Source organism: Eriocheir sinensis, chromosome 1, assembly GCF_024679095.1.
Source record: "Eriocheir sinensis breed Jianghai 21 chromosome 1, ASM2467909v1, whole genome shotgun sequence".
Lineage (NCBI taxonomy): Eukaryota > Metazoa > Arthropoda > Malacostraca > Decapoda > Varunidae > Eriocheir > Eriocheir sinensis.
This window is the reverse complement of record NC_066509.1, coordinates 9566063-9590191: the sequence shown is the minus strand read 5'-3', so window position 1 is coordinate 9590191 and position 24129 is coordinate 9566063. Positions and strand designations below refer to the sequence as shown.

Here is a 24129-nt window from a genome sequence, read left to right as displayed (position 1 = left end):
CTCTTTTTTCTCCTTCTCCTCCTCCTCCTCCTCCACCTCTAACACAGCACGCACAATCAACGATAAGAAGCTGCTGATATAAACATGCTCTCCCCTGATATTACTGAGTTCGTTACACTAATTTACTGGGTGTGATTTATATATTTTACACATTTATTTTTCGACCCCCCCCCCACTCTCCAGCCCCTCCCCTACTACTCTTCCGCTTTCTCGTCCTGCTCATCTTACCGCTTCTCCACTTCCTCACCTTCCTCTTCACCCCACTCGCGGCTTCCACTTCTTCCTCCTCACCACTCGACCTTCACCTTTCTCCCTCACCCCGTTTGTCTGTCTGTCCGTTACTCCCTGTTTCGTAATAAGATGATTTAACTGTAAGAGCCGCTTCATAACGTCCATCAGGGTCCTATGGCTTTACTAAACGTTTTCTTATCGTCTACTAAGGTGTAATGTTCCCTCTTTTGTTGTATGGGCGGTTACTCAATGCTATTTACGTTTTCGTACGCTTATATAATCTGTTTTCTTCCATGTTATATTTATTTTAAAGGTGCAATGTCATGTGAAGTTCTCCGCGTAATAAAGTCAGTGTTTTCATGTGTTTTCACCATCATCAGATAATTTTTTCTCTCGTCTTTCCTCTTTTTTCTCCTTCCTTCTCTTCCTTCTCTTCCTTCTCTTCGCCCCATCCGTCCCCTCTCTCTTCCCATCCATCCCCTCTCTCTTCCCATCCATCCCCTCTCTCTTCCCATCCATCCCCTCTCTCTTCTCCCTATCTGTCAATTCACTTTTCCCGTATGACATTTTCTCTTCTCCCCCTCCGTCATACATTTCTCTGCTTTTACTCTGGTCTCCTTCCACCTCTCTCTTCTGATTTCTCTTCCTGTCTTCTCTTCGTCTTTAGTTCCTTTCTCCATCATAGCATCGCCTCTAAGCTCCTTGTCTTCCTATGTCTTGTCGATAAACTATGTTAATACGCCTTCAGTGGCCAGCTTTAAGTCTCCCTCACCCTTATATCCCCTCCCATTCCCTCCACTGTCTGTCCGCTTCCCTTTCCTCTTCTCCCTCCCATCTCCCCCCACTCGCTGCCCCCCTTCCATTTCTATCCCCCCTCCCACCTCCATCAATCTTGCCCCCTCCCATTCCCTTCACAGCCTGTCCGTTCCCTTCCTCACTCCCCTCCCATCTCCCTTAACCCTTCCCCCTCCCATACCCTTCAACGCCTGTCCACCTCCACTTCCTCCTACCCACCCATCTTCAACCTTATACTCCCTCCCATCTCTTCTACTGCTTCACCTCCTTCCATTCCTATGCCTCCTCCCATCTTCCTCTTCTCCATCTTCCTCTTCTCCCTTCCATCTCCCACCGCTGTCTGACCTTCTCCCATTCCTATTCCCCCTCCCATGTCCATCATTCCTACCCTCTCCCATGCCCCACACTGCCTCTTCTCCTACCTTCCCCTTTCATCCCCTCCAATGCTTGTCCATCTCCACTTCCTCCTCCCCACTTATTTCCCTTATCCCCTCCTGTGCCTGTCCTCCCCCCCTCTAGTCTTCCTTCCATTCCTATCCCCCTTCCGTCTCCCTCCGTCTCCCTTCCGTCAATCGCCATCATCATCCTTATTCTAACCATCCGCATTCCACCTGCTACAGCCCTTGTCTACTTCCTCTATATTTTCGTGCCACCCCGCCCTCCTCATCATCCTTATTCATCCCAACTACCCGCATCCTCTCTTTATCCAATCCCCTCATTTCCCTTCCCTTAGCTGCACTCCTCATCCCATTGCAACCCACCCGGTCCTTCCCATACGTACTCTTTATTCTGCCAACTACTATCTTTTCTTTATTTATACGACATCACCCATTGCTTACGCCCCTTCTAACCTCCCTATCTTTCACTCCCCCTCACTAGCATCCTTAATTACCTCATTTTGTCTCTCTCTTCCTCATCACCAACTCGCATCCCTCTTTAACAGCCTACTTCTTCTCACCAAATGTTTAAGATCCCAGCTTTTTTGAGTGGAAGTCTTTTTAGTGTGTGTGTGTGTGTGTGTGTGTGTGTGTGTGTGTGTGTGTGTGTGTGTGTGTGTGTGTGTGTGTGTGTTCTTGCCTCGCTAGTTCAGTAAAGCACCACCTGAGACACACACATATTTACACACAAAAATAACTAGCCACGGCTGCGTCCTTGATGGCGCCCGCACAGCCAAAGGTGAATAGAAAACGAGATACAGAAGAGGTTAGATCAGGAGAGAATTAGATAAAACCAAGGAGACTATATATAGCCTCCATTGATAGAAAACGAACTATGATAAACGAACTTGAAGCGAAGACAAAACGAAATAAAAAGTCGAAATTAAGATAACGTTACTAGGACGATGATAAACGAACAACAGGTGAATTAAACCCGTGGTACAGAAACGAAATTGCGGTATTATTATCTGAAGGGAACTACGATAGACGATGAGAAGGCGGATAAGGAACGCGATAGAGACCATTTGATTGTATTTTTAGGTTGAGCAGGTAATAATAGACAAAGAAAATGCGATACAAAGATATAAACAAAAAAAGAAAGATATCACACAACAACAACCTTGAACCGAAAACTGAACAAAATAAAGAAGCGATGTATTAAGTGAAGATTTTGAACTACACGTATACATGAGACTGTTAGGGTAGGTAGTTAATTATGTTCACCAGTACGTACGCACCATCCCTTTTATTACTCATGTCAGAAAAAAAATAAGTTAGATTGGAATTAAGGTTATATGCAAACTGAAATGTCAGCCTTCAACATTATTACCTTTTTTACCATATAATTCTATCCCTCAGGCAATGGGTGAAGGAGAACTGGCGAACCACTCTCTTATAAGACCAGTTTAGTTTTTGTTATATCAGGTTAGCTTGGTGGCGATAAGGGCGAAGGGGGTGGCGGAAGACAGAATGTGATGTTACCGGTGATAAGGCGATGAGGTATTAATAGTAGTGGTAATAAAAACTAAGTATGACCATGTGGTGGAGGTGGTGAAGAGTCTTGGTATAGTGAGAGGAGAGGGTCGTGAGTCGTGGTGATGGTGGTGGAGCGAGGTGTTGAGGTGGTGATACAAGTGTTGGTTTTAGGCTGTGTGGTTGGTGGTGGTGGCTGTGACGGTGGTTTGGGATGGCTAAGTGGTATTGTGGGGAGTGGTGTGGGGCGCGGTAGTGATATGGGGAGGTGGTGGTGAGTGTGGTAGGGGTAATAGTGTAGGGGGTGGTGTATGGCTTGGTAGCGGTAGTGGTGTTGGTGTTGGTGTGGTGTGGCAGGTGTTGTGAGGTGTGGTAGTGATGGTGGTGTTGGAGGTGGTGTGGTGTGGCAGGTGTTGTGAGGTGTGGTAGTGATGGTGGTGTTGGAGGTGGTGTGGTGTGGTAGGTGTTGTGAGGTGTGGTAGTGATAGTGGTGTTGGAGGTGGTGTGGTGTGGCAGGTGTTGTGAGGTGTGGTAGATGTGGTGGTGGTGGTGGAGGTGTGGGAGGAGGTGTACGTACCCAACCTCAAGGCCGTTACTGTGCCCCTGTGCCAAACAAACAACACACACACACACACACACACACACACACACACACACACACACACACACACGGGCCAGCCTTATATCGTGCTCGCAGTCTGATGTTACGTAAATCTCTCCTCGTCCTCACACCGTTGCATAAGGTGACGATAAGGGCGTAAACAGCTTCCCTCCCTTCCCTGATCTGTCACTTCCGCACACCAACGACGACGACAAAAATACTCGCACCAACACAAACATTATGAGCAAGCAAAGGAAGATCACACACAGCTGCAGTGTTTATTTTTCTGCTTAGACCTGGGTTGATAATTATGATCGGTGAAATTGTAAAAAATGGAAAGAGGAGGAAACACAATTATAAGTGTGGAAAAGACACGTTGTGGTGTTTTAATAGAGATGCTAACAGAGCTACGCCACCACGTTTTTGTCTCTCAGTAGTTTTGTTCCTTAAATACGTAAAAAAAGAGTAAAGCTGGATACCACTTTGATTATTTTCATTATTATTATTGCATTTTTGACAAGTTGAGTGAAGGTGAAGGAAGGAAACGCGGGTGTGTTTAGACGAGCTTATTTCCGACTAGTTTCGCTTTCGCTTCTTCAGGGGAACCTAACCTCCGACCTTGCCTCTGAGCGTGCGCCTCATGTGACCTGTCCTGCATATAGCGGGATCACACCTGCTGAGCCACCTGAGTTCCCCTGAAGAAGCGAAAGCGAAACTAGTCGGGAATAAACTCATCTCAAACGCATCCATGTTTCCTTCCTCCTCCCACATTATTATTATTATTATTATTATTATTATTATTATTATTATTATTATTATTATTATTATTATTATTATTATTATTATTATTATTATTGTTACGTTTCTTCGCCTTATTTGTTCATCATCGTAATCATCATCTACATTTTATTCTCTCCTTTTTAATCTATCTTCTTTTTTCTTTATCTTGTATCTTGTTACGTTTCTTCTTTTTCATCTTCTTCTTCTTCTTCTTCTTCTTCTTCTTCTTCTTCTTCTTCTTCTTTTTCTTCTACTTCTTTTTCTGACCAGCGCGACGCCCGCCATTACACAATCTCGGGCAAAACATCGAAGCGTCGGGGCCCATAACAACAACCACAACATTCCACCTTTGATTCGGGTGGGGTTTGGGGGGTAGGAGGGGGAGGCGTGACGACGAGAATCATTATGACAACACTTGCCGGGGGGATGGGGGGGGGAGAGGGGGGGAGTCACCTGCACTGCTGTCGTGTTGTGTGCTGTGTTGTTGTTTGTTGTGTTGATGTCTGGAGGGGTTTTCGTTGCGTTATAATTATTGAGTTTTTTTTTTGTGTTGCATTGCTGTATTCTATGTGTTTTATTTTGCTGATATGATTTTGTACTTCGGTGTTTTGTGTTGCATGATGGTATTTTAGGTTGTATTGTGTTAGTGTTGTCTTCCTGTATTTTTTGTTGTTTTGCAGGGTGTGTTGTTTTGGTCATTTCTATTGAGTCGTTTTGTGTTGCGTTATGTTTTTATATGTGGTTTTGGAAATGTGTTGAGTTTGATGTTACCTTACGTTGTATCGTGGTGTTGCATGTCGTGTCTTATTACTATGGACATAACTTTTATACTCTGGCGTGTTGTTCATTCTGCTTTGTTTCGTGTTGTCAAAGTTTCGGTGTCATTTTTTAAAGCTATCAGTCAGACTACACGCCCGTTGGGAATACCCGCCAGCGCCGTGACATCAACCCAAGGACTCATATTCTGGGCCCGGATTTTATTGATACTGCAGCATAAAGACTCCAAGGCCAGAGGGACTAGTGTTATCTTTCAGAGCCACATGAACCTAGATCCTCTCCCTCCCCTCCGACACCTCTCTACCCTATTCCTATACACCTCTTTCTCCTCAACCCCGCGACACCTCTTTTCTCCCCCACCCCGACACCTTTCTCCTCCCCACCCCAACACCTCTCCCTCCCCCCCGACATCTCCCTACCCCATTCCTATACACCTCTTTCTCCTCAACCCCGCCACCTCTTTGCTCCTCAACCCCGACGCCTCTTTTCTCCCCCCACCCCGACACCTCTCTCTCCCTCACCCCACACCTCTTTCTCCCCCCCTCTCTCCCTCTCTCCTCACCTCCCTCTCTCCCCCCTCTCTCTCTCCCCTCTCCCTCACCTTTCTCCCCCACCCCACACATCTCTCTCCCCCACCCCAAAACCTCTCTCTCCCCCACTCCGACACCTATCTCTCCTTCACCCCGACACCACTACTCTCTCTCTCTCTCTCCCTCCGACACCTCTCCCCACACACTGGCGGATCATCGCTGCCTGTCACTATACGTACTTTATTGTTCCCTGTGGTTAGTAAAGCGTCCGTACAACATGAGCGTAAAGGTACATAATACGCGTTGTAACGTTGGTGGTGCGTTTCTTATCACCATATCCCACTATTTCCTATGGTCAAATATAGGTGTTCTAGTGAGCGCGCGTACACACACACACACACACACACACACACACACACACGGGATGGACAATTAACAGGAATCTAACGTTACGAAGACTGAGAGGTAACTAAGCCTGTTATTATATACGCTAATGATGTCGACCAGTGAAAGGTAAAAATCACGGGAATGGGAGAAAAGGAGAGGAGAGGAGAGCGTCTGAGTATCGTTAGTTGGTGGTAGGGAGTGTGGGTGTAGGTGCTCAGGTTTTCGCATGATGAACTGGCATGGTTTCGTTAAAGAGAAAAGAGGGAAAGAAAAATAACGTTCAAGGGAAAGAAAAATAACGGTCAAGGGAAAGAAAAATAACGTTCAAGAGAAAAGAGGGATAGAAAAAATAACGAAAGATTAAAAATAAGAAAAGTAACAAAAAGTAAAAAGAGGTAGAAAGAGAAAGAAAGGAAAGAAGATTAGATAGATAGATAGATAGATAGATAGATATAGAGATATAAAGAAAGAAGGAAAAGCTGCAAAGAAAATGAGGAAGAATATTTTGTAAACGAGAAAGGGTTACACCATGGAGGACTGTGTGACCGTAATCGCTGGCGTTGATAGGTTACAGGTGGTCCGGGCTCTAATCGCTCCAGGTGACACGCAGTCGAGCAGAGGGCACGTGGGCAGGTGTTGAGGAAGATCGCCCACTGTTCCCTATTACCCCATTAGGTCATTGCTCCTTCAGTATGTACCCACCCGTCTCAGTCTCCCTCCCTCCCCTTCATCACCATCCCTTCTTTCTCTGCTTCCGTGCCTCTCTCTCCCTCTGTCTGTTCGCGTGTCTCTTTTCTCTCTCTCTATTCGTCTACCTCCTCTTTGTTTTTATATGTTTGTTTATCCGTGTGTGTGTGTGTGTGTGTGTGTGTGTGTGTGTGTGTGTGTGTGTGTGTGTGTGTGTGTGTGTGTGTGTGTGTGTGTGTGCAAGGGATCAGGTTCGGTATCCCAAGTCTCATCGACGGATTGGGTGCGGGTGAATTATTTAACCAACTCTTGCTCGTCAAATTTATAACAATCGGAATCGGATTTGAATTTTTCTTGCGTGCGTCATCGTTTCCTACCTAGAATAGTTACTTTGTGCTTGAGGAAAATCACTAATTCGTCCATTGCTTTTACTTTTATTTTCATGCGTGTTTTTATTTAAGTTTTTCTTATAGTGTTGAGTAATGCTTCATCTTTTTTTATGTTGACTAATCTTTTCACTTTTTTATTATGTCTTTTGTGTTTACGAACCTCTCACCAGCATCTTGTCAGTACTAATAGATGAGTGTTCCCTCCATCTGGCATTTAGGAACCTGTTTCGGACGAGTAGCGAACCAAATTGTACCCTATTATGACCCAGGACTGTCGCGACCCGTACCTTGAAGAACATTGAAGAGCTCTCACGAACCTCTCACCAGGATCTTGTCAGTACTAATAGATGAGTCTTCCCTCCATCTGGCATTTAATAACCTGTTTCGGACGAGTAGCGAACCAAATTGTACCCTATTATGACCCAGCACTGTCGCGACCCCTACCTTGAAGGAGCCACACGAACCTCTCACCAGCATCTTGTCAGTACTAATAGATGAGTGTTTCCTCCATCTGACATTTAATAACCTGTTTCGGACGAGTAGCGAGCCAAACCGTACTCTATTATGACCCAGCACTGTCGCGACCCCTACCTTGAAGAACCCACACGAACCTCTTACCAACATAGTATCTTGACAGTACTGAGAGTTATTCCTCCATCTGGTCTTTGGTAACCTGTTTCAGACGAGTAGCGAACCAAACCGTACTCTATTATGACCCAGCACTGTCGCGACCCCTACCTTGAATAACCCACACGAACCTCTTACCAACATAGTATCTTGACAGTACTAAGAGTTATTCCTTCATCTGGTCTTTGGTAACCTGTTTAGGAAGAGCGGAGATGCAAAGTGTACCCTACCAAGACCCAGCACTGTCGCGACCCGTACCTTGAAGAACCCACACGGATCTCTTACCAACATAGCATCTTGACAGTATTAAAAGAGTTAAGTTTCTGCTCTGTCTAGTCTTTGGTAACCTGTTTAGGAAAAGTAGCGAACCAAACTCTACCTTGTCATAACCCAGCACCGTCGCGACCTGTACCTTGAAAGAACCTTGCCATATAGAGGTAACAAAGACATCATAGTCACCCAACCACTTTGTCCAATAGCATCGTGGCTCTCCTTGTGACCCATGCCAAAAGTGGGGCGGGTGTAGCGGTGAAAGGGGTACGGGTGAGGGGGGAATGCAGGTGCGAGGTGGACAGCATGGGCCCTGCGTGATGGAAAAACACCACCCTGGGATGTGTCACCGCAAGGATTTTAGGTTGTTGTGGTTGCTATTGCCAGGCGGTCAGTACGAAGGTTGAGTGTAATGAAGTGAACGGATGGGAGTGGCGGGTTTAAGGAGATGCGTATATGACCACGAGTTGGAAAATGTATACAATCTCGTTTTATTGATTTTTGTCCGATTCCCATCTCTCTCTCTCTCTCTCTCTCTCTCTCTCTCTCTCTCTCATACTGCATTTATCTTCCTCTTTTGCCGTTTCACACATCGCCTCTCATAAGAACATAAGAACATAGGCACCTCCTCCTCTTCCTCCTCCTGTTCTCCCCTCTTTCTCGGCCTTCGCAGCATCAGTTTCTACGTCGTTTTTTCGTGGCCGCCGCCTCCCGCGAGAATACTCCGTCCAACAACCTTTGCCGCTGCGTTTTCTTCCTTCACTCCCTTCTGCGTCTTCCTTGCGTCTCCGTGCTTTCACAGCGTTACAAGGATTTGATTCCTGCCTACATCTCGGGAAACTTACGAAATGAAGAGTTTTGACTGGCATTTGTTTATGAATTTAAATTGTGACCATGCGTCTCCACCTTAAAGTCGTTAAAGAACAGTTATGTTAGTGATTGCCCCCCAGAGGCTCAACCTTGTGTTGTGACAGGCTGATGAGATGACGGATTGCTTGGCGGCGGCATGAAGCAGTGTTTGAGGAGCGTTGATGAAGCTGTGGGAAGTGTTGGTGTGTTGATGGTAAAGGGGGCAGCCTGGGGCACCACCAACTGGTTTAACAAGACTCTTCCTGGCAGATGGGCAAAGCCTTGCATCCTGCGCCACCCACCTGGCTTTCCGGGCTTCAGGGGAATGAAGTCCTGTTGGAGGGAGGCGAAGGAGGGGGCCCGAGACTCCTTCAGCTCCGAGGGCAGGTAGATGACGGACATGGTGACCCGCCACCTGTCACCTGCTTCTCAAGTTACGTGAGCGTCCGCTGCCCCGCTCCGTCGAGGACTGTCACTGTCACTTCCGCGGCACTGTCTCCGGGCACGATGGCGGGCACTGGTGCCTCGCCTAACGCTGGCGCGAGTCTGCGATAAACAACTCCTCGCAGATAGTCTCCCGTTGTTGCCTGGCGTAGGTGGGCAGTTTTCATGGTCACCCCTCCAGCTGGGGGCTACTTGTGGCACTCTCAGGTCGCGGGGAAACTCGTGGCGTTGTGGCGGGAGCGCCGAGCGGCGGGAACAACCAACACGTGTGGCGTCAGCTTCAATACTGGCAGCTCGAGACATGACACCCGCCGCACCCTGGCCCGCCGCTCCCCACTGGCCCCCGCCTCTGCTCAGCCGTCAGCCTGCCTCGTTTTCTACAAGGTCGGTGGGCGGCGGCGAGGGACTCGGCCGTGGCTTGGCATCACCGTTGACTGACACCCTGGCAACACCGTCAACACGACTAGGCACCCGCATCCAGACCTGCCCCTCTCCCATCCGTCCCGATTCTCTCCTCTGGGCCTCGGCGACACATTTTCTAATGGGTAACGAGAGTTTACATAATTGGGCAAGTCGCCGCAGCTATAGCGCGATAATAGACGAAAAGTGTGACGCCTCTACCCAACCAATTTACATCTCCGCCCGTAACGCCGGTAGGCTTTCTTCAGGGGCCAGGTGGTCGGCCCAAGCCCGTCATGGCGCGGGCAATTTTTTACAGTGGCGCCAGTTATGCTTGGCTCATGCTGGCCCCCCGGAACTCATTCTTGATTCACTTGGACGGTTTCTTTTAGATTCCGGGTTGATGGGTGGTCTTCTGGACAGCATGTGGGTAGTCTCAGGCCACTCGGCGGTGACTGAAAAATCCCAGGTGGTAGCGTGGGAATTCGAACCGACGTTGTCCATGGCGCGGTGAATGCGGGGCCCGCACGCTAACCACTCAGCCACCGCCTACCAGTGTGTGTGTGTGTGTGTGTGTGTGTGTGTGTGTAGAGAGAGGATGCTCCTCACCTGGGGGGTTCTTGAAGTGGAGAGTTAGTACTACAAATAAGTTTCCTCCATCCCCGCCTCCACCTTCCCCAACCTTCCTCCTCCCTCACTGCGTAGGCGCGTCCACGTGTCAGCGCGTGGGTGTGCCGTGCATGCGGGGGGCCTGTGTTCTGGCGGCCCTCCAGCGACACACACCACCTTGATTTAGACAAAGGAATCTTGACGCTCAGCTCTGCACGCCGCCACACGCTGCACACATCCGTAACAACTCAAGAGGGGGGAACCCGCTTAAACAGGGATTGGTTTGGCCTTTACTTGGTTCTCTCTTTTGCTCTTCGTGGAAGCGCTAAACAGTGAAAAGTTCGCCAACTTAAATGAGCAACTCACATCGCAATTCGCAACAAACATAAACCTCTTAACGATTTCTCGGAAGTGAACAACTCGCCTAAATAAGGACCAGCACGGCCGCTACTAAATTCTCGATGATCACGCCAAACAGTAAACTGCACATCAGCGTAAATAATCAGCTGCGGCAAAACAAATATCAATAAAAAACGCACAAGGAAGTGTTCTCGTCCCGGCAACAGCGAATCGAGTGGCGTAGATCTTGCCTGCCTCGTGTGCCTTGCCCCGCGACCTTCCAGCGGCGAGGAGAGGCGTGGAGAGGCGGGAGGCTGGACGGCGCTCACCAAGGAGACAGAAGAATAGAGACAGAGGCAGATAAGGCACGATTCTCATCTCCTAACGACACTTACTGACGCTGAACACATCGAACTCGGTTTCATAACTAGTATTTCTCCTTCCTGATCTATATTGCTGCTCGTTATGTTCTTAAACTCATGTATACTTACCTTTTGGCATACATGATTTCTTTGGATAGAGTATTTCATTCATTTGTTGTTTGGTTCGTGTGTGTGTGTGTGTGTGTGGGGAGGGGGGAGGGGGAGAGTGGGGGGGGGGGGTGTTCCCTTGAGCTGATGAACAGTTAAGCAGCCGGGAGTGTGTCAGGGTCGCGAGGGGAGATGCTAACAGGACAACAAACACAAGTGAGGCATGTCTTTCAACACCCACCCACCCACCACACAGCCAGCGGGTCAAGGTCGTGGAGTGACCCTGGGCGTGGTGCGGGGGGACACCCTGACCCCGGGAGACACGGAGGGTTGCACGTGAGAGAGAGAGAGAGAGAGAGAGAGAGAGAGAGAGAGAGAGAGAGAGAGAGAGAGAGAGAGAGAGAGAGAGAGAGAGAGAGAGAGAGAGAGAGAGAGAGTGTATTTTCTGTTTACTGAAGAGCATTGCTGTGTCTCAGTGGTTAGTATTCGACCCGTGCTGGAATGCGGCAGGACTACCCCTTCTGATTAGAGTGTAAAGTTATGTGCGTGTGTGTGTGTGTGTGTGTGTGTCCAAGAAAACACGTGTAGTCCTTCAGTGTGTATAAAAATATGTTGTAGGGTGGTCTGAGTGACATTTCAAGGACCATAGAGTACACTATGAGAGAGAGAGAGAGAGAGAGAGAGAGAGAGAGAGAGAGAGAGAGAGAGAGAGAGAGAGAGAGAGAGAGAGAGAGAGAGAGAGAGAGAGAGAGAGAGAGATGATGATAAATTATGATACAGAAAGGGGCCCTGAGATAGTTAGACGAGGGAAACGAATGAATACGGAATGATTAATCTAAATACTTCTTTCGTCACTACACATGGCAAGAACATAGAGTGACACAAAGAATGGATGTCGGTGGAGGGGGGGAGTGTAAATGGCTAACGAGGTGGATGGCAGTGTGTATGGGACGGGCACAAAGGCTTTCAAGGGGAGAGTACCGTATCAAGACACTTCTCCATCCGCTTTTAACCCTCTTTCGGCTATTCTGTCAACTATTTGCAGAAGCAGCGTCATTGGAGCTTTAAATTTGATCTATACTTTGTCTTTGAGCTGCCTCCTTAACTGGAAAATAAGTGTGTATAGTAGAGAGTGGGGGAGAGTGGAAGGTGACGGAATAAGGCAGGTTGAATGTGTGTAGGGGCGAGGCGGGTCGTGCAGAGCTTTCGCGGGGCACAACACTCTGGCCACGCGCTCATCGGGACCCTGAGCTTATCGCATTCACGTGTCAACCCTCGACGGTGAGTGGACGACTGGTGTTCCTGCCCCTGCACACACACACACACACACACACACACACACACACACACACACACACACACACGGTCGGGATGAAGAGCAGTGGCAAGGTTTAGTTCATCTTTCCTTATCTTTATCAGTGTCTGCTTCGTCTTAAGTGCACGTTGCCTTGAAGAGTGCGGCGTATAGTGATGACGCCGCCGGCACTGTCACCACCTCCATCGACAACAACAACAACAACAACAACAACAACAACAACTTAAAAAGACTGAATCGAGTTTTCCGTCAGTTTGATGTTCCTTCTTCTTTTTCTTCTTCTTCTTCTTCTTCTTCTTCTTCTTCTTCTTCTTCTTCTTCTTCTTCTTTTTCTCCTCCTCCTCCAGAGGGTGGCCCTGAACTACAGGCCAATTAGCTTGACTTCAGTGGCTGGAAAAGTTCTTGAGAAGATCATCAGGGACAAACTCGTCAAGTTTCTTGAAAACAACAATATCATTTCCGATGTTCAGCACGGTTTCAGGAACAAGCGCTCATGCTTAACCAACTTACTGGATTTTCTCAGGGGTATATATGAAAACTGGGACAATAACGTCCCCAGCAATGTTATCTATCTAGACTTTCAGAAGGCCTTTGACAAGGTTCCACACGAGCGACTTCTCAAGAAACTGAAATCGGCGGGACTGGGAGACAATCTGATAGAGTGGGTCAAAGATTGGCTCACTGGAAGAAAACAACGAGTTCTACTCAACGGACAGGCCTCCGGGTGGCTCCCGGTGACAAGTGGAACGCCATTGGGGTCAGTGCTGGGCCCCATACTCTTTATTATATATATCAACGACCTAGAACTAGGATTAAAATCCACACTTTCTAAATTTGCTGACGACATCAAGGTGGGAGGGAAGGCCCTCACGACAGCAGACTGCGAAATCATCCAGAGAGACTTGGACCAGATCACTCAGTGGTTGGAAAAGTGGCAGATGTCCTTCAACACTACCAAATGTAAAGTAATGCACATCGGGTCAAGAAATAGCAACCACACTTACTACATGGGTGACGAACCACTTCAGGCAGTGCAGGAGGAAAAAAACCTCGGGGTCACTATCACCAGTGACCTGAAACACATAAAACACTACAAGTCCGCCAGCAAGAAAGCCAATACTATGCTTGGGTTAATGGCGAGGAACTTCGAATACAAGACGCCGGGGGTTGTGTGTTAACCTTGTACAATTCTCTGGTAAGGCCCCACCTGGAATACGCCGTGCAGTTCTGGTCTCCTAACTACAAGAAAGACATTGAATTACTCGAGAGAGTACAGCGACGCGCTACGAAAATGATACCATCATTGAGAACGCAACCTTACGAAGAACGACTCAAGCGACTCAACCTTTTCACATTGGAAAAAAAGACGACTGCGAGGAGACATGGTACAAGTCTTCAAGTACCTGAACAAGTTCAGCAACGTTGACCACTCCGAACTCTTCACGCTACAATCTAACCCGCGAACAAGAAACAACGGTAAAACAATTCAAGCCAGCGATGCTTTAGGGATATCGGCAGGAGTTACTTTTCGAACAGAATCGGCCGCCATTGGAAAAGCCTTCCTGCAGAAGTGGTTAGTGCGAAAACAATTAATTCCTTTAAAAATCGCAATGACCGTCACTTTGCTACGTCGGAAGTGATCTAAAAGAGTCCGCGAGTGCGTTCGGTGGTGCTTTGATCCTTCCCGCGAGCCATTCATGTGGCTGACGGATTGATTAAATCTCTAAAAGCAGGCATTCTCGCAATGAGCCAATAGACTTTCTGCTGCCTGCTCGTCCATGTTTCCATGTTTCCTCCTCCTCCTCCTCCTCCTATTACAGTTGTTGCTGTTGAGCTGCATGTGGTCGTGATAATGCTGCGGGAGGCTGTGGGAGGTCAGGGATGGGGCACCGCCCCCCCCCCCTCCCCCGCCACCAATGACACTCCCAGGGCCACCTGATGAAGAAAACAAAGACACGAGGACGCTTGAAAAGTCTATTAAAGCTGCGTGCAAATTTATCGTTGTGGTTCAGGAACAGTGTTGTTGTCCCTGGTGGATGCTGCGCCCGGCGGTCCTGAAGGATAATGAATTACCTTATTTTGCTCTTTTTTCTGAGCTTGGTGTTTGTGTTTTCGTCGTGTGGTTGTTGTCTTAAACCATCTTTTTTTCTGTTTTAAACGAACTGATTTTACTTTTATTTGAGTGACGTCATGCGGTCTTGTTTCTCTTGATAAAAGGGATGAACAAAAAATCGTTCTTATCACAAGCAACTAATGTCATGCGTCTTGTCAGAGATCGGCGAAAGCTTAGTGGCTCTTAACGCTGCTATCACTGCACCTCGCAGCTGAGGGTTGTGTCAGAGCTTCCTGATAGTGACTTTTTTCTGGCGGCGAAAATATACATCCAGGCGGGAAGGTTCCGTTCCCAGCCTTCCCAATTTTACCCTCACGTTTATTTGCTGTGTTCCTGTCCTTCACACCCTCACGTCCCTTGCAACCTCTTTCACACCATTTTAATCGTTATTCTCTCATCACTTGCTCATCCCCCTCCAGCCTCCCGTATACATCCTTCCGTTCTGGTTTTTGCCTCTTCAATCCTCCAAACATGCTTCATCCTGCCCCTCCTTGTTTCTCCCGCCCCTTCACGCGTGCCAAAGCCCTTCACTGCTTTTCTCACAAGTAACAAGGGAGTGCCAAGGAGTGAGTGCCAGCCCTGAACTAGCTGACACCACTCCTTTCTGCCTCAGGGGGCTTGAGAGGCAATTAAAGGCGGCCAACGCGATGCAGAACATGACTGCAGATTAATAACGTGAGAGAGAGAGAGAGAGAGAGAGAGAGAGAGAGAGAGAGAGAGAGAGAGAGAGAGAGAGAGAGAGAGAGAGAGAGAGAGAGAGAGAGAGAGAGAGAGAGAGAGAGAGAGATGAAGAAAAGGTCGTTATAGGAAAATTAAAATGTTCCCTTCCCAGGCGGGTTCCAAAGAGAGTAATTGTAACGACGATGTTCTTGTTAGATCGTTGGCTGTCGTTATTAGGTTGCTGGTGTATTAATCAAGTGTCAAAAAAGCTGTCATTACCTAGTAGCTTCATTGTGTTTATTGATTGATTATTGATTGATAGTTTATTGTTGCAAGTAAACAACAAAGGAGAAGGGAGGAGCATGCCATCCCAACCCCCAGGCAGTACAGAGTGTGATTGTACAACTAAGGATACATGTGGAGGTAGCACCAGGAAACTAAAAAGATACAATGGTCAGTGTCAGGCAATGAGTGTCAAAGGAAGTGGGGCATTAAGAAGTTCAGTTTACCTCTAGTTTATAATGTCAGTGGCAGGTGTGTGTTTAGGATGCAAAGTGAGTAAAAAAAGATAAAGAATCGTATAGAGTAGAAAGGTAGAGAGATAGATAGGTAAATACATAAATGGTAGATAAGTTGGTAGAATAATTAAAAGGTAGGTAGATAGGAAAGTCATGCCACACACACACACACACACACACAAAAAAATGACCTCATTGTATCGGAGCCACAAAGCAGGTTTGGCCAGTGTCTCCCAGTCAGAATTAGTTACGTTAACACTGACACCGTATCACCAACAGCTGAGGCAAGAGTAATGATGATGATGATATTTACACTAACAACTACAGAAGCAACAACAACAACAACAACAACAAACAATAACAACAACAACAAACAATAACAACAACAACTTCAACAACAACAACAACAACAACAACAACAACAACAACGACAACAACAACAACAACAACAACAGCAACAACAACAACAGGACACAACCTCTGCCAATAGCAAAACCAAATTCCTTTAATAATTATCTGGGTCACTTGAGCAAAAACAGCCATGAGCAAACCATTAGCATCCCTGGCAACACCACCTCCACCACCACCATCGCCGCCGCCACCACCACCACCACAATCGCCTCCTTCCTCGCCACCACCACCCACAAGGAATCATTAGGGCTCAAAACAAACTGCAACTCTTGGAAGATTTCATTTTTTGTCGGTTCCACTAAATTATTGTTGTTTTTGTTAAGGGTGGTGGTGGTGGTGGTTGTTGTTGTTGTTGTTGTTGTATGTTCTCATGTTCGTTGACATGATGGGCTATGGAGGAGCCCGGCAGAGTTGCTGGGCGTCAGGCCATGAGGCCCTGCCCAGCTGGTCGGGGGGCACGGGTGCATCTTGCACCCGTAGCCGGAGCCGAGCGAGCAACTCAACTCTATAAGCTGGCTCAGAGGCCAGGAGAGTTGCTCGCTCGACGAGTGCTGGCGTTCCACTGGTGGTGGTGGTGGAGCGACACGTGTGAGGTATTGTTGTTTTTGTTGTTGGTATTGTTGTTGCCTACCAAACCTGTCCCGCTGCGTCACAGAAACTGGTGCGTGTGCGTCACCATCCCGCTCCTGCCTCGCCCTAGCCTTTGGGCCATATTTTTAAACATTTCTGGCCCCAAGAACACGTAATTTACTAGTCTTTCGTGAGAGTTTAGGGCATTTTCAGGGGTACTTTTATGACCCTGGTGGTAGTCTGAGCCTTCTTCTGTACCGTGAACCTAAAGAAACACGCATTAGAACTCGATTAACTTCCTTTTTGACCTTTGGAAATAGTTGGTGTGAGGGGCGGGAGCATCTGACAATACCAACCAAATAAATATCCCTCTCAGTTTCCTCCATCCATCACTCCGCAGCCTCGCCCAGTGTCTTGCTCTCGCTCCTACCTCACCTTACCTTCCTCTCTCTCACTTCCTCTACCTCTCCCTCACTCTTCTGTTTTCCCTTTCCCTCTTCCCCTCCCTCACTCTTCTGTTTTCCCTTTCCCTCTTCCCCTCCCTCACTCTTCTGTTTTCCCTTCCCCTCTTCCCCTCCCTTACTCTTCTGTTTTCCCTTTCCCTCTTCCCCTCCCTCACTCCTCTGTTTTCCCTTTCCCTCTTCCCCTCCCTCACTCTTCTGTTTTCCCTTCCCCTCATCCCCTCCCTCACTCTTCTGTTTTCCCTTTCCCTCTATCCCTCCCTCACTCTCCTCTGTTTTCCCTCTCCGTCTATCCCTCCCTCCCTTTCTCTTGTTGTCCCTCCCTCTCTTCTGTTGCCTTTCTCCCTCTCTTTCTCCCTCACTTTCTTATGTTGTCCTCCTTCTTCCCCTCCCCCTCTCTCTTCTGTTGTCCCTCTCCCTCTACTCCTCCCTCACTCTCTAATGTTGTCCTCCCTCTTCCCCTCCTTCCCTCTCTTCATTCTGGCCCTCTCTCTCTACCCCTCTCTTACCCTCTTCTGTTGCCCTTCTCTCTCTCTCTCTCTCTCTCTCTCTCTCTCTCTCTCTCTCTCTCTCTCTCTCTCTCTCTCTCTCTCTCTCTCTCTCTCCCCCCCCCCCCCCTGCTGTCCTTCCCTCCAAAAGAATCCAGTCGTCCCTGTGATCAATTTTATTTATTGTTGGAACTCTCTTTGTTTATCTTTTTTTTTTTTTTTTATTTAATCGCATACATAGATTTTGATGTTCCTGAATTGATAAGAATATGATCGTTTTCCTGATATTCTTCTTAAATCGTCATCGTATTTTTTTATGCTTTATTCACTGTGGTTTTCTGTTTCTAGTGATGCGCGGGTTGAGGTTGATCCAAAAAAAATAATAATACACATCGTTGAATATTTGTATCACTGTAAACCCTTTTGTATTTGCTGCCCGTTGGAGAAACTTTTTTTGTTGTGTACGATTGCTTATATAACTTGTTTGTATAATGCAAGACTCAAGGTTCCTGGCTTTCTGATACAACGTTTTATTTTTCCTCGCACATCATTTTATTTTCGTTTTACTTTGTGTTTTGCTTCGTAAGTGGCGGCCGTCAGTTTGGATAGGTGAGTGGATGAAGCAGAAATGTGTGTACGTGTGTGTCTTGTGTGTCATTCACCTATTGTGTGTGTGTGTGTGTGTGTGTGTGTGTGTGTGTGTGTGTGTGTGTGTGTTCGTTTGTTCATTGGTCCTTCACGTTGGAGCAGCAAGTGTGATAACCAATCTGTGTGTTGTTCGCTGCCCGCGGCCCACCTGACGTAATTGTTGTCCTCGCCTCACGCGTTCTCCGGGAGATAGTTGCTCGGCTCACCTCTTGGCGCCTTGGTCCTGTTCTGCTAGTCTACTGATGCTTGCTAGGGGTTGCTCGGTGGCGCCTCTCTGTTGCTTTACATATTGATATGACTGCTGCGTGTTATCTCGTCCTGTTCATGAAGAACACTTTGACGTGATGAACAAGCTTACATGATGTAGTTCTTTAGAAGGGCCAGGATAGGCAGGTGCAACACAGCTATAAGAACATTAGAACATAAGGAGTATGTAAGAGGACGGTAGGCCTATGCAAGGCAGCTCCTGTGAACCTTACCCCCAACTAACATCATGCACCATCCATGAATTTATCTTATTGTTTTTAATGTGTCTATCGTATTGGCACTCACCACATAACTGAGAAGTCTGTTCCATTCATCCACCATTCTGATGATAAACCAATTCCTGCCAGTGTCCTTGTTGAATATGAATTTATCCAACTTAATCCCGTTACTACGTGTCCTACCCGGCTCTTTTACGTAAACGTCAGGACCTTATTACATCATCCTTATTAAGGCCCTTCTTAGAGTGAGAGAGAGAGAGAGAGAACGGGTTAAGGAAGGCATGGCTTGCAAGCAAAAACACTCAGGTACGCACAATAAATCTCTCTCTCTCTCTCTCTCTCTCTCTCTCTCTCTCTCTCTCTCTCTCTCTCTCTCTCTCTCACACACACACACACACACACACACACACACCAGATGCGACGCAATGCTCTTGCTCCCATGTGTAAGTACTGTAAGGTATGCCCCTCCTCCTCCTCCTCCTCCTCCTCCTCCTCCTCCTCCTCCTCCTCCTCCTCCTCCTCCTCCTCCTCCTCCTCCTCCTCCTCCTCTTCCTCCTCCTCTTCCTCCTTCTCTTCCTCCTCCTCTTCCTCCTCCTCCTCCTCCTCCTTCGCTGGTCGCTATTACGGGCCAATGCTAACGATAGGGAGTGGGTTCAGGATAGTGCTCCAAGATACTACGGAGGTGAATGACCTCTTGGGATACAACAACAACAACAACAACAACAACAACAACAACAACAACAACGACAACAATAATAATGGTAGCCACACGGAGAAGTCAGGAACAGGGACGACAACAAAAGCGAAACTAACAGGCGAGAGTGTCAGGACATTTTGTGGTATTTATTGATTAATGTTTCTGCCCTTTGTTTTATTATCGTTCCTTCTTGTTTGTACGTTAATGTCTCTCTTCTGTAGCATCTAGTCGTGTTTCGCCAGTATCATGGTCAGTGTTGCCAGATGTGAACAGAGGCTCATCAAAATCCCAAGTTTCTATTGCCAATTTTTTAGATGATTTTTTTTACTTATTTATTTATTCTTCGCTAATGTTTGATACTCGCAAAAGTGGGAATAAATGACTTAATCGAGAATTAGCAGTATGTTGTGTATTTTCAGGCAATAGAGGCTTACGAATTCATCATATAGAAAAGACAAATAAGCTCCAGTGCCAAACCTTTGGTGATACAATATAAACTGATTTCTTATAAATATTATCAAACTTAGTCTTATTTTGTAATGAAGAATACCAACTGGCAACCTCCTTTCTTTCTTATGAATTTATCCTCTCTTTGAAGGGAACACGAGCCTTGTCTTAACGACGGTCCATTACGAGCTTGCGAGGTTGCTCCACGAGACAAAGCGGAAGAGGACAGACGACTCTACCAAGCAACATCAAGGGTCGCGGTGGGTGGATGGGTATGCGCTGCCGGGTACAAAGAGCGGGGTTTCACAGCAAGTCTGACGCGGCGCATTCCTTTAGGGGGGGGGGGGGGGTTATTGTCATTTTACCTATTTATTTATTTGTGTATTAATGCTATTCATATATATCCAGGTGGTTATTTATTTTGCTCGAATCCGCGTGTTTTCTATTTGTCACAGATTCTTTATTTACTGCTTCATTGTTTATTTATTCCATTTTTTATGTATTCATTAATTTATTTGTCATTGCGTGCGTTTGTACATTGGGTAAAGAAAAGTTTAAGTCTATATATTTTGTGCACAATCAACGGCGTAATACTCAGCGTAATACAAAGGTATACAAAGATGTTACTGTGCCTGAAGTGGAACAAAGGCAGGAGTGTTATCAATGAATAAATAATGTCTGGACGTGTGGCAGTGTTGCCACATAGACGTGATGCAGAACTAGTTAATAGAAGACTTCTGAGAAAAAGTAAAGATGAGATTTATGCATGCCCCTTGCGGCCTTGGGAAAGAAGTCATATTCAATGGGATACAAGAATTAAAAGTTATCCCTACCAATAGGCGAATTGGTTTTAAGTAATCGTTGCATGTGTAAAAGAATAAAGACCGGGTTTCATTAAAGCATTTGCACTCTGCCAAACCGACTGAAGTATGGCCATCAGATATTCGACCCTTCAGATTCCATCTTTCCGTTATTATAACAACGGTGTGCTGTATGAAAACAATGTTACGATGGTGATATCTCAGTGACTTACGCTAGGATTCATTAATGCTGACTTAAAAAGAGTTACAGTTAATGTTGTACCCTAGTTGAACTTTTTAGGCATTTCTAAAATTGTTACGGTACTAAATTTCAGTAAATCAGAATTCAGAGACTGAGTTCGGAGAAAGTTTTCCAGCGAACGCAATACTATAAGTGTGTCTCCGGCGTCTCTGGGGGGGCGGTCACCGTGGAAGAGTGGTTGCGTCTGTCTGAGGGAGTGTGGCCCCATCGGTCTCCACACACACACACACACACACACACACACAGAGAGAGAGAGAGAGAGAGAGAATATGTCTATCTATCTATATGTATACCTATCAAAAGTTGCACGTTGTTTTCTAATCCCGTAGTTTATTATTAAAGCGATCCAATTTAACCCAAGGGAGACTAAAGAATGTTTTGAGCGTGATCTGGGTATTTCGTTTTGCACAATCTTCCGCTTCCCCTCACCCACACACCTGTCTCTTCCCCTCACCCACACACCTGTCTCTTCCCCTCACCCACACACCTGCCTCTTCCCCTCACCCACACACCTGCCTCTTCCCCTCACCCACACACCTGCCTCTTCCCCTCACCCACACACCTGCCTCTTCCCCTCACCCACACACCTGCCTCTTCCCCTCACCCACACCTGCCTCTTCCCCCCCACCCACACCTGTCTCTTCCCCTCACCCACACACCTGCCTCTTCCCCTCACCCACACACCTGACTCTTCCCCTCACCCACACACCTGCCTCTTCCCCTCACCCACACACCTGTCTCTTCCCCTCACCCACACACCTGCCTCTTCCCCTCACCCACACACCTGCCTCTTCCCCTCACCCACACACCTGTCTCTTCCCCTCACCCACACCTGGCTATTCCCGTCACCCACACACCTGTCTCTTCCCCTCACCCACACACCTGCCTCTTCCCCTCACCCACACACCTGCCTCTTCCCCTCACCCACATACCTGCCTGTTCACCTCACCCACACACCTGCCTCTTCCCCTCACCCACAAACCTGACTCTTCACCTCACCCACACACCTGTCTCTTCCCTCACCCACACACCTGTCTCTTCCCTCACCCACACACCTGCCTCTTCCCCACCCACACACATGCCTCTTCCCCTCACCCACACACCTGCCTCTTCCCCTCACCCACATACCTGCCTCTTCACCTCACCCACACACCTGCCTCTTCCCCTCACCCACACACCTGCCTCTTCCCCTCACCCACACACCTGTCTCTTCCCCTCACCCACACACCTGCCTCTTCACCTCACCCACACACCTGACTCTTCCCCTCACCCACATACCTGCCTCTTCACCTCACCCACACACCTGCCTCTTCCCCTCACCCACATACCTGCCTCTTCACCTCACCCACACACCTGTCTCTTCCCCTCACCCACACACCTGCCTCTTCCCCTCACCCACACACCTGCCTCTTCCCCTCACCCACACACCTGTCTCTTCCCCTCACCCACACACCTGCCTCTTCCCCTCACCCACATACCTGCCTCTTCCCCTCACCCACACACCTGCCTCTTCCCCTCACCCACACACCTGTCTCTTCCCCTCACCCACACACCTGCCTCTTCCCCTCACCCACACACCTGCCTCTTCCCCTCACCCACACACCTGTCTCTTCCCCTCACCCACACACCTGTCTCTTCCCCTCACCCACACACCTGCCTCTTCCCCTCACCCACACACCTGCCTCTTCCCCTCACCCACACACCTGCCTCTTCCCCTCACCCACACACCTGCCTCTTCCTCATGCCCTCTCATCTCCACCTGTCCCTCAACTCTTCATATGCCTCTCTGTCAAGTTTACTCCCGTCACCCCCACTCATCCTTCAATCACTTACCTCCCTACTCGACCCAACACACACACCCCTAAACGCGTTCCTTAGCTCCACATCCACGCTCCCTTATCCTACACATCTCCCTTCCCATATCCACTGCACCTCCACACACACTTGTCTGCCTTCCACACAAACTTTCCCCTCACGCTCTCCTCTCCTACACCAACTTCCCTATCCATATCACTCACCCATATCCTCTCCTTCACAGCTATGCATCTTTCCCACACGCATAATGTCACCCGCATGCAAGACACGCCTTCCCCTATCCACTCCTTCCCATCTTCCTCACTTGTCTCCCAACATGATTTTCCTCTCCTCTTTACTTCCTAGTCTTCCCCCAATAACTAGTCCACACCACCTACTTATCCAGCATTCCGCCTCCTCCTCCCAAACAGTTGTCTCCCCAACACCTTCCCCTCTCCCCTCATTCCTATCTCCCTCACTCTTCACCCCCCAGACGTCACCCCACTCTCCCCTCGCCGTCACCTTTCCTTGTGTTGAGCAGGATCGATTGGACCAAATACGCACTATCTTTCAAACCACGTGGTAGTGAGACGACGTTTGTTTCCTGGATCCAGATAAAACAGCGAATTCTTGAACTTTTAAATGCCGTGAGCAACAGCTTCTACAACGCATGAAACAATTATCATGACCTGTTGTTTTTAATAGTGTGTTGGTTTTCACGCCTAATTTTACAGATTCAAGGGTCTCGATTTGAATCCTGATCAGATGGTTAGCAACTCCCCCCCCTCCCCCCCTCCCCCTCCCCCCACACACACACATGTTTCAGCCATCGATCGTCTTGTGTTTGGAATTCCAGGTATCAGTGATGTCTGTTCAGCGGCTTAGTCCAGAATCAACTGGTCTCTTTCTTTCGTGCATGCCTTCGTGGTCTCGTTCTTTTTCTTTATTTCACTTTCATCCTTTTCTAGCCTTGTTTGTTTCTTTTTCCTTAATTCTGCTCATTATATATATATATATATATATATATATATATATATATATATATATATATATATATATATATATATATATATATATATATATATATATATATATATATATATATATATATATATATATATATATATATATATATATATATATATATATATATATATATATATATATATATATATATATATATATATATTTTTTTTATTTATTTATTTTTTTCTTACAGCTAAGGAGACAGTTCAAGGGTGTAAAAAAAAAAAAAAAAAAAAGCCCGCTACTCACTGCTCCCGAACAGAGGTCAAAGGAGTGTCCAAAACGCGAGGTCAATTTCGGGAGGAGAGGTGTCCTGATATCCTCCTCTTGAAAGAGTTCA

At 47.3% G+C, this 24129-nt stretch overlaps 1 protein-coding gene across 3 annotated transcripts in view; it reads right to left on the bottom strand.

The window, feature by feature from the left end:
• The window catches only part of LOC126990431 (uncharacterized), a 40410-nt gene that overhangs the window by 4427 nt on the left and 11854 nt on the right, over positions 1–24129 (bottom strand). Inside the window, exon 1 of one of the 3 annotated variants that reach the window (XM_050849108.1) lies at positions 9136–9720. The exons of 1 other annotated variant lie outside the window; for it this stretch is intronic. In XM_050849108.1, coding sequence (XP_050705065.1) covers positions 9136–9235 — 100 coding nt within the window. In that variant the 5' untranslated portion in view covers positions 9236–9720. Of the gene's footprint in view, positions 1–8943; positions 9111–9135; positions 9721–24129 lie in introns of those variants that run through there. One more of the 3 variants, XM_050849066.1, reaches the window with a different exon arrangement.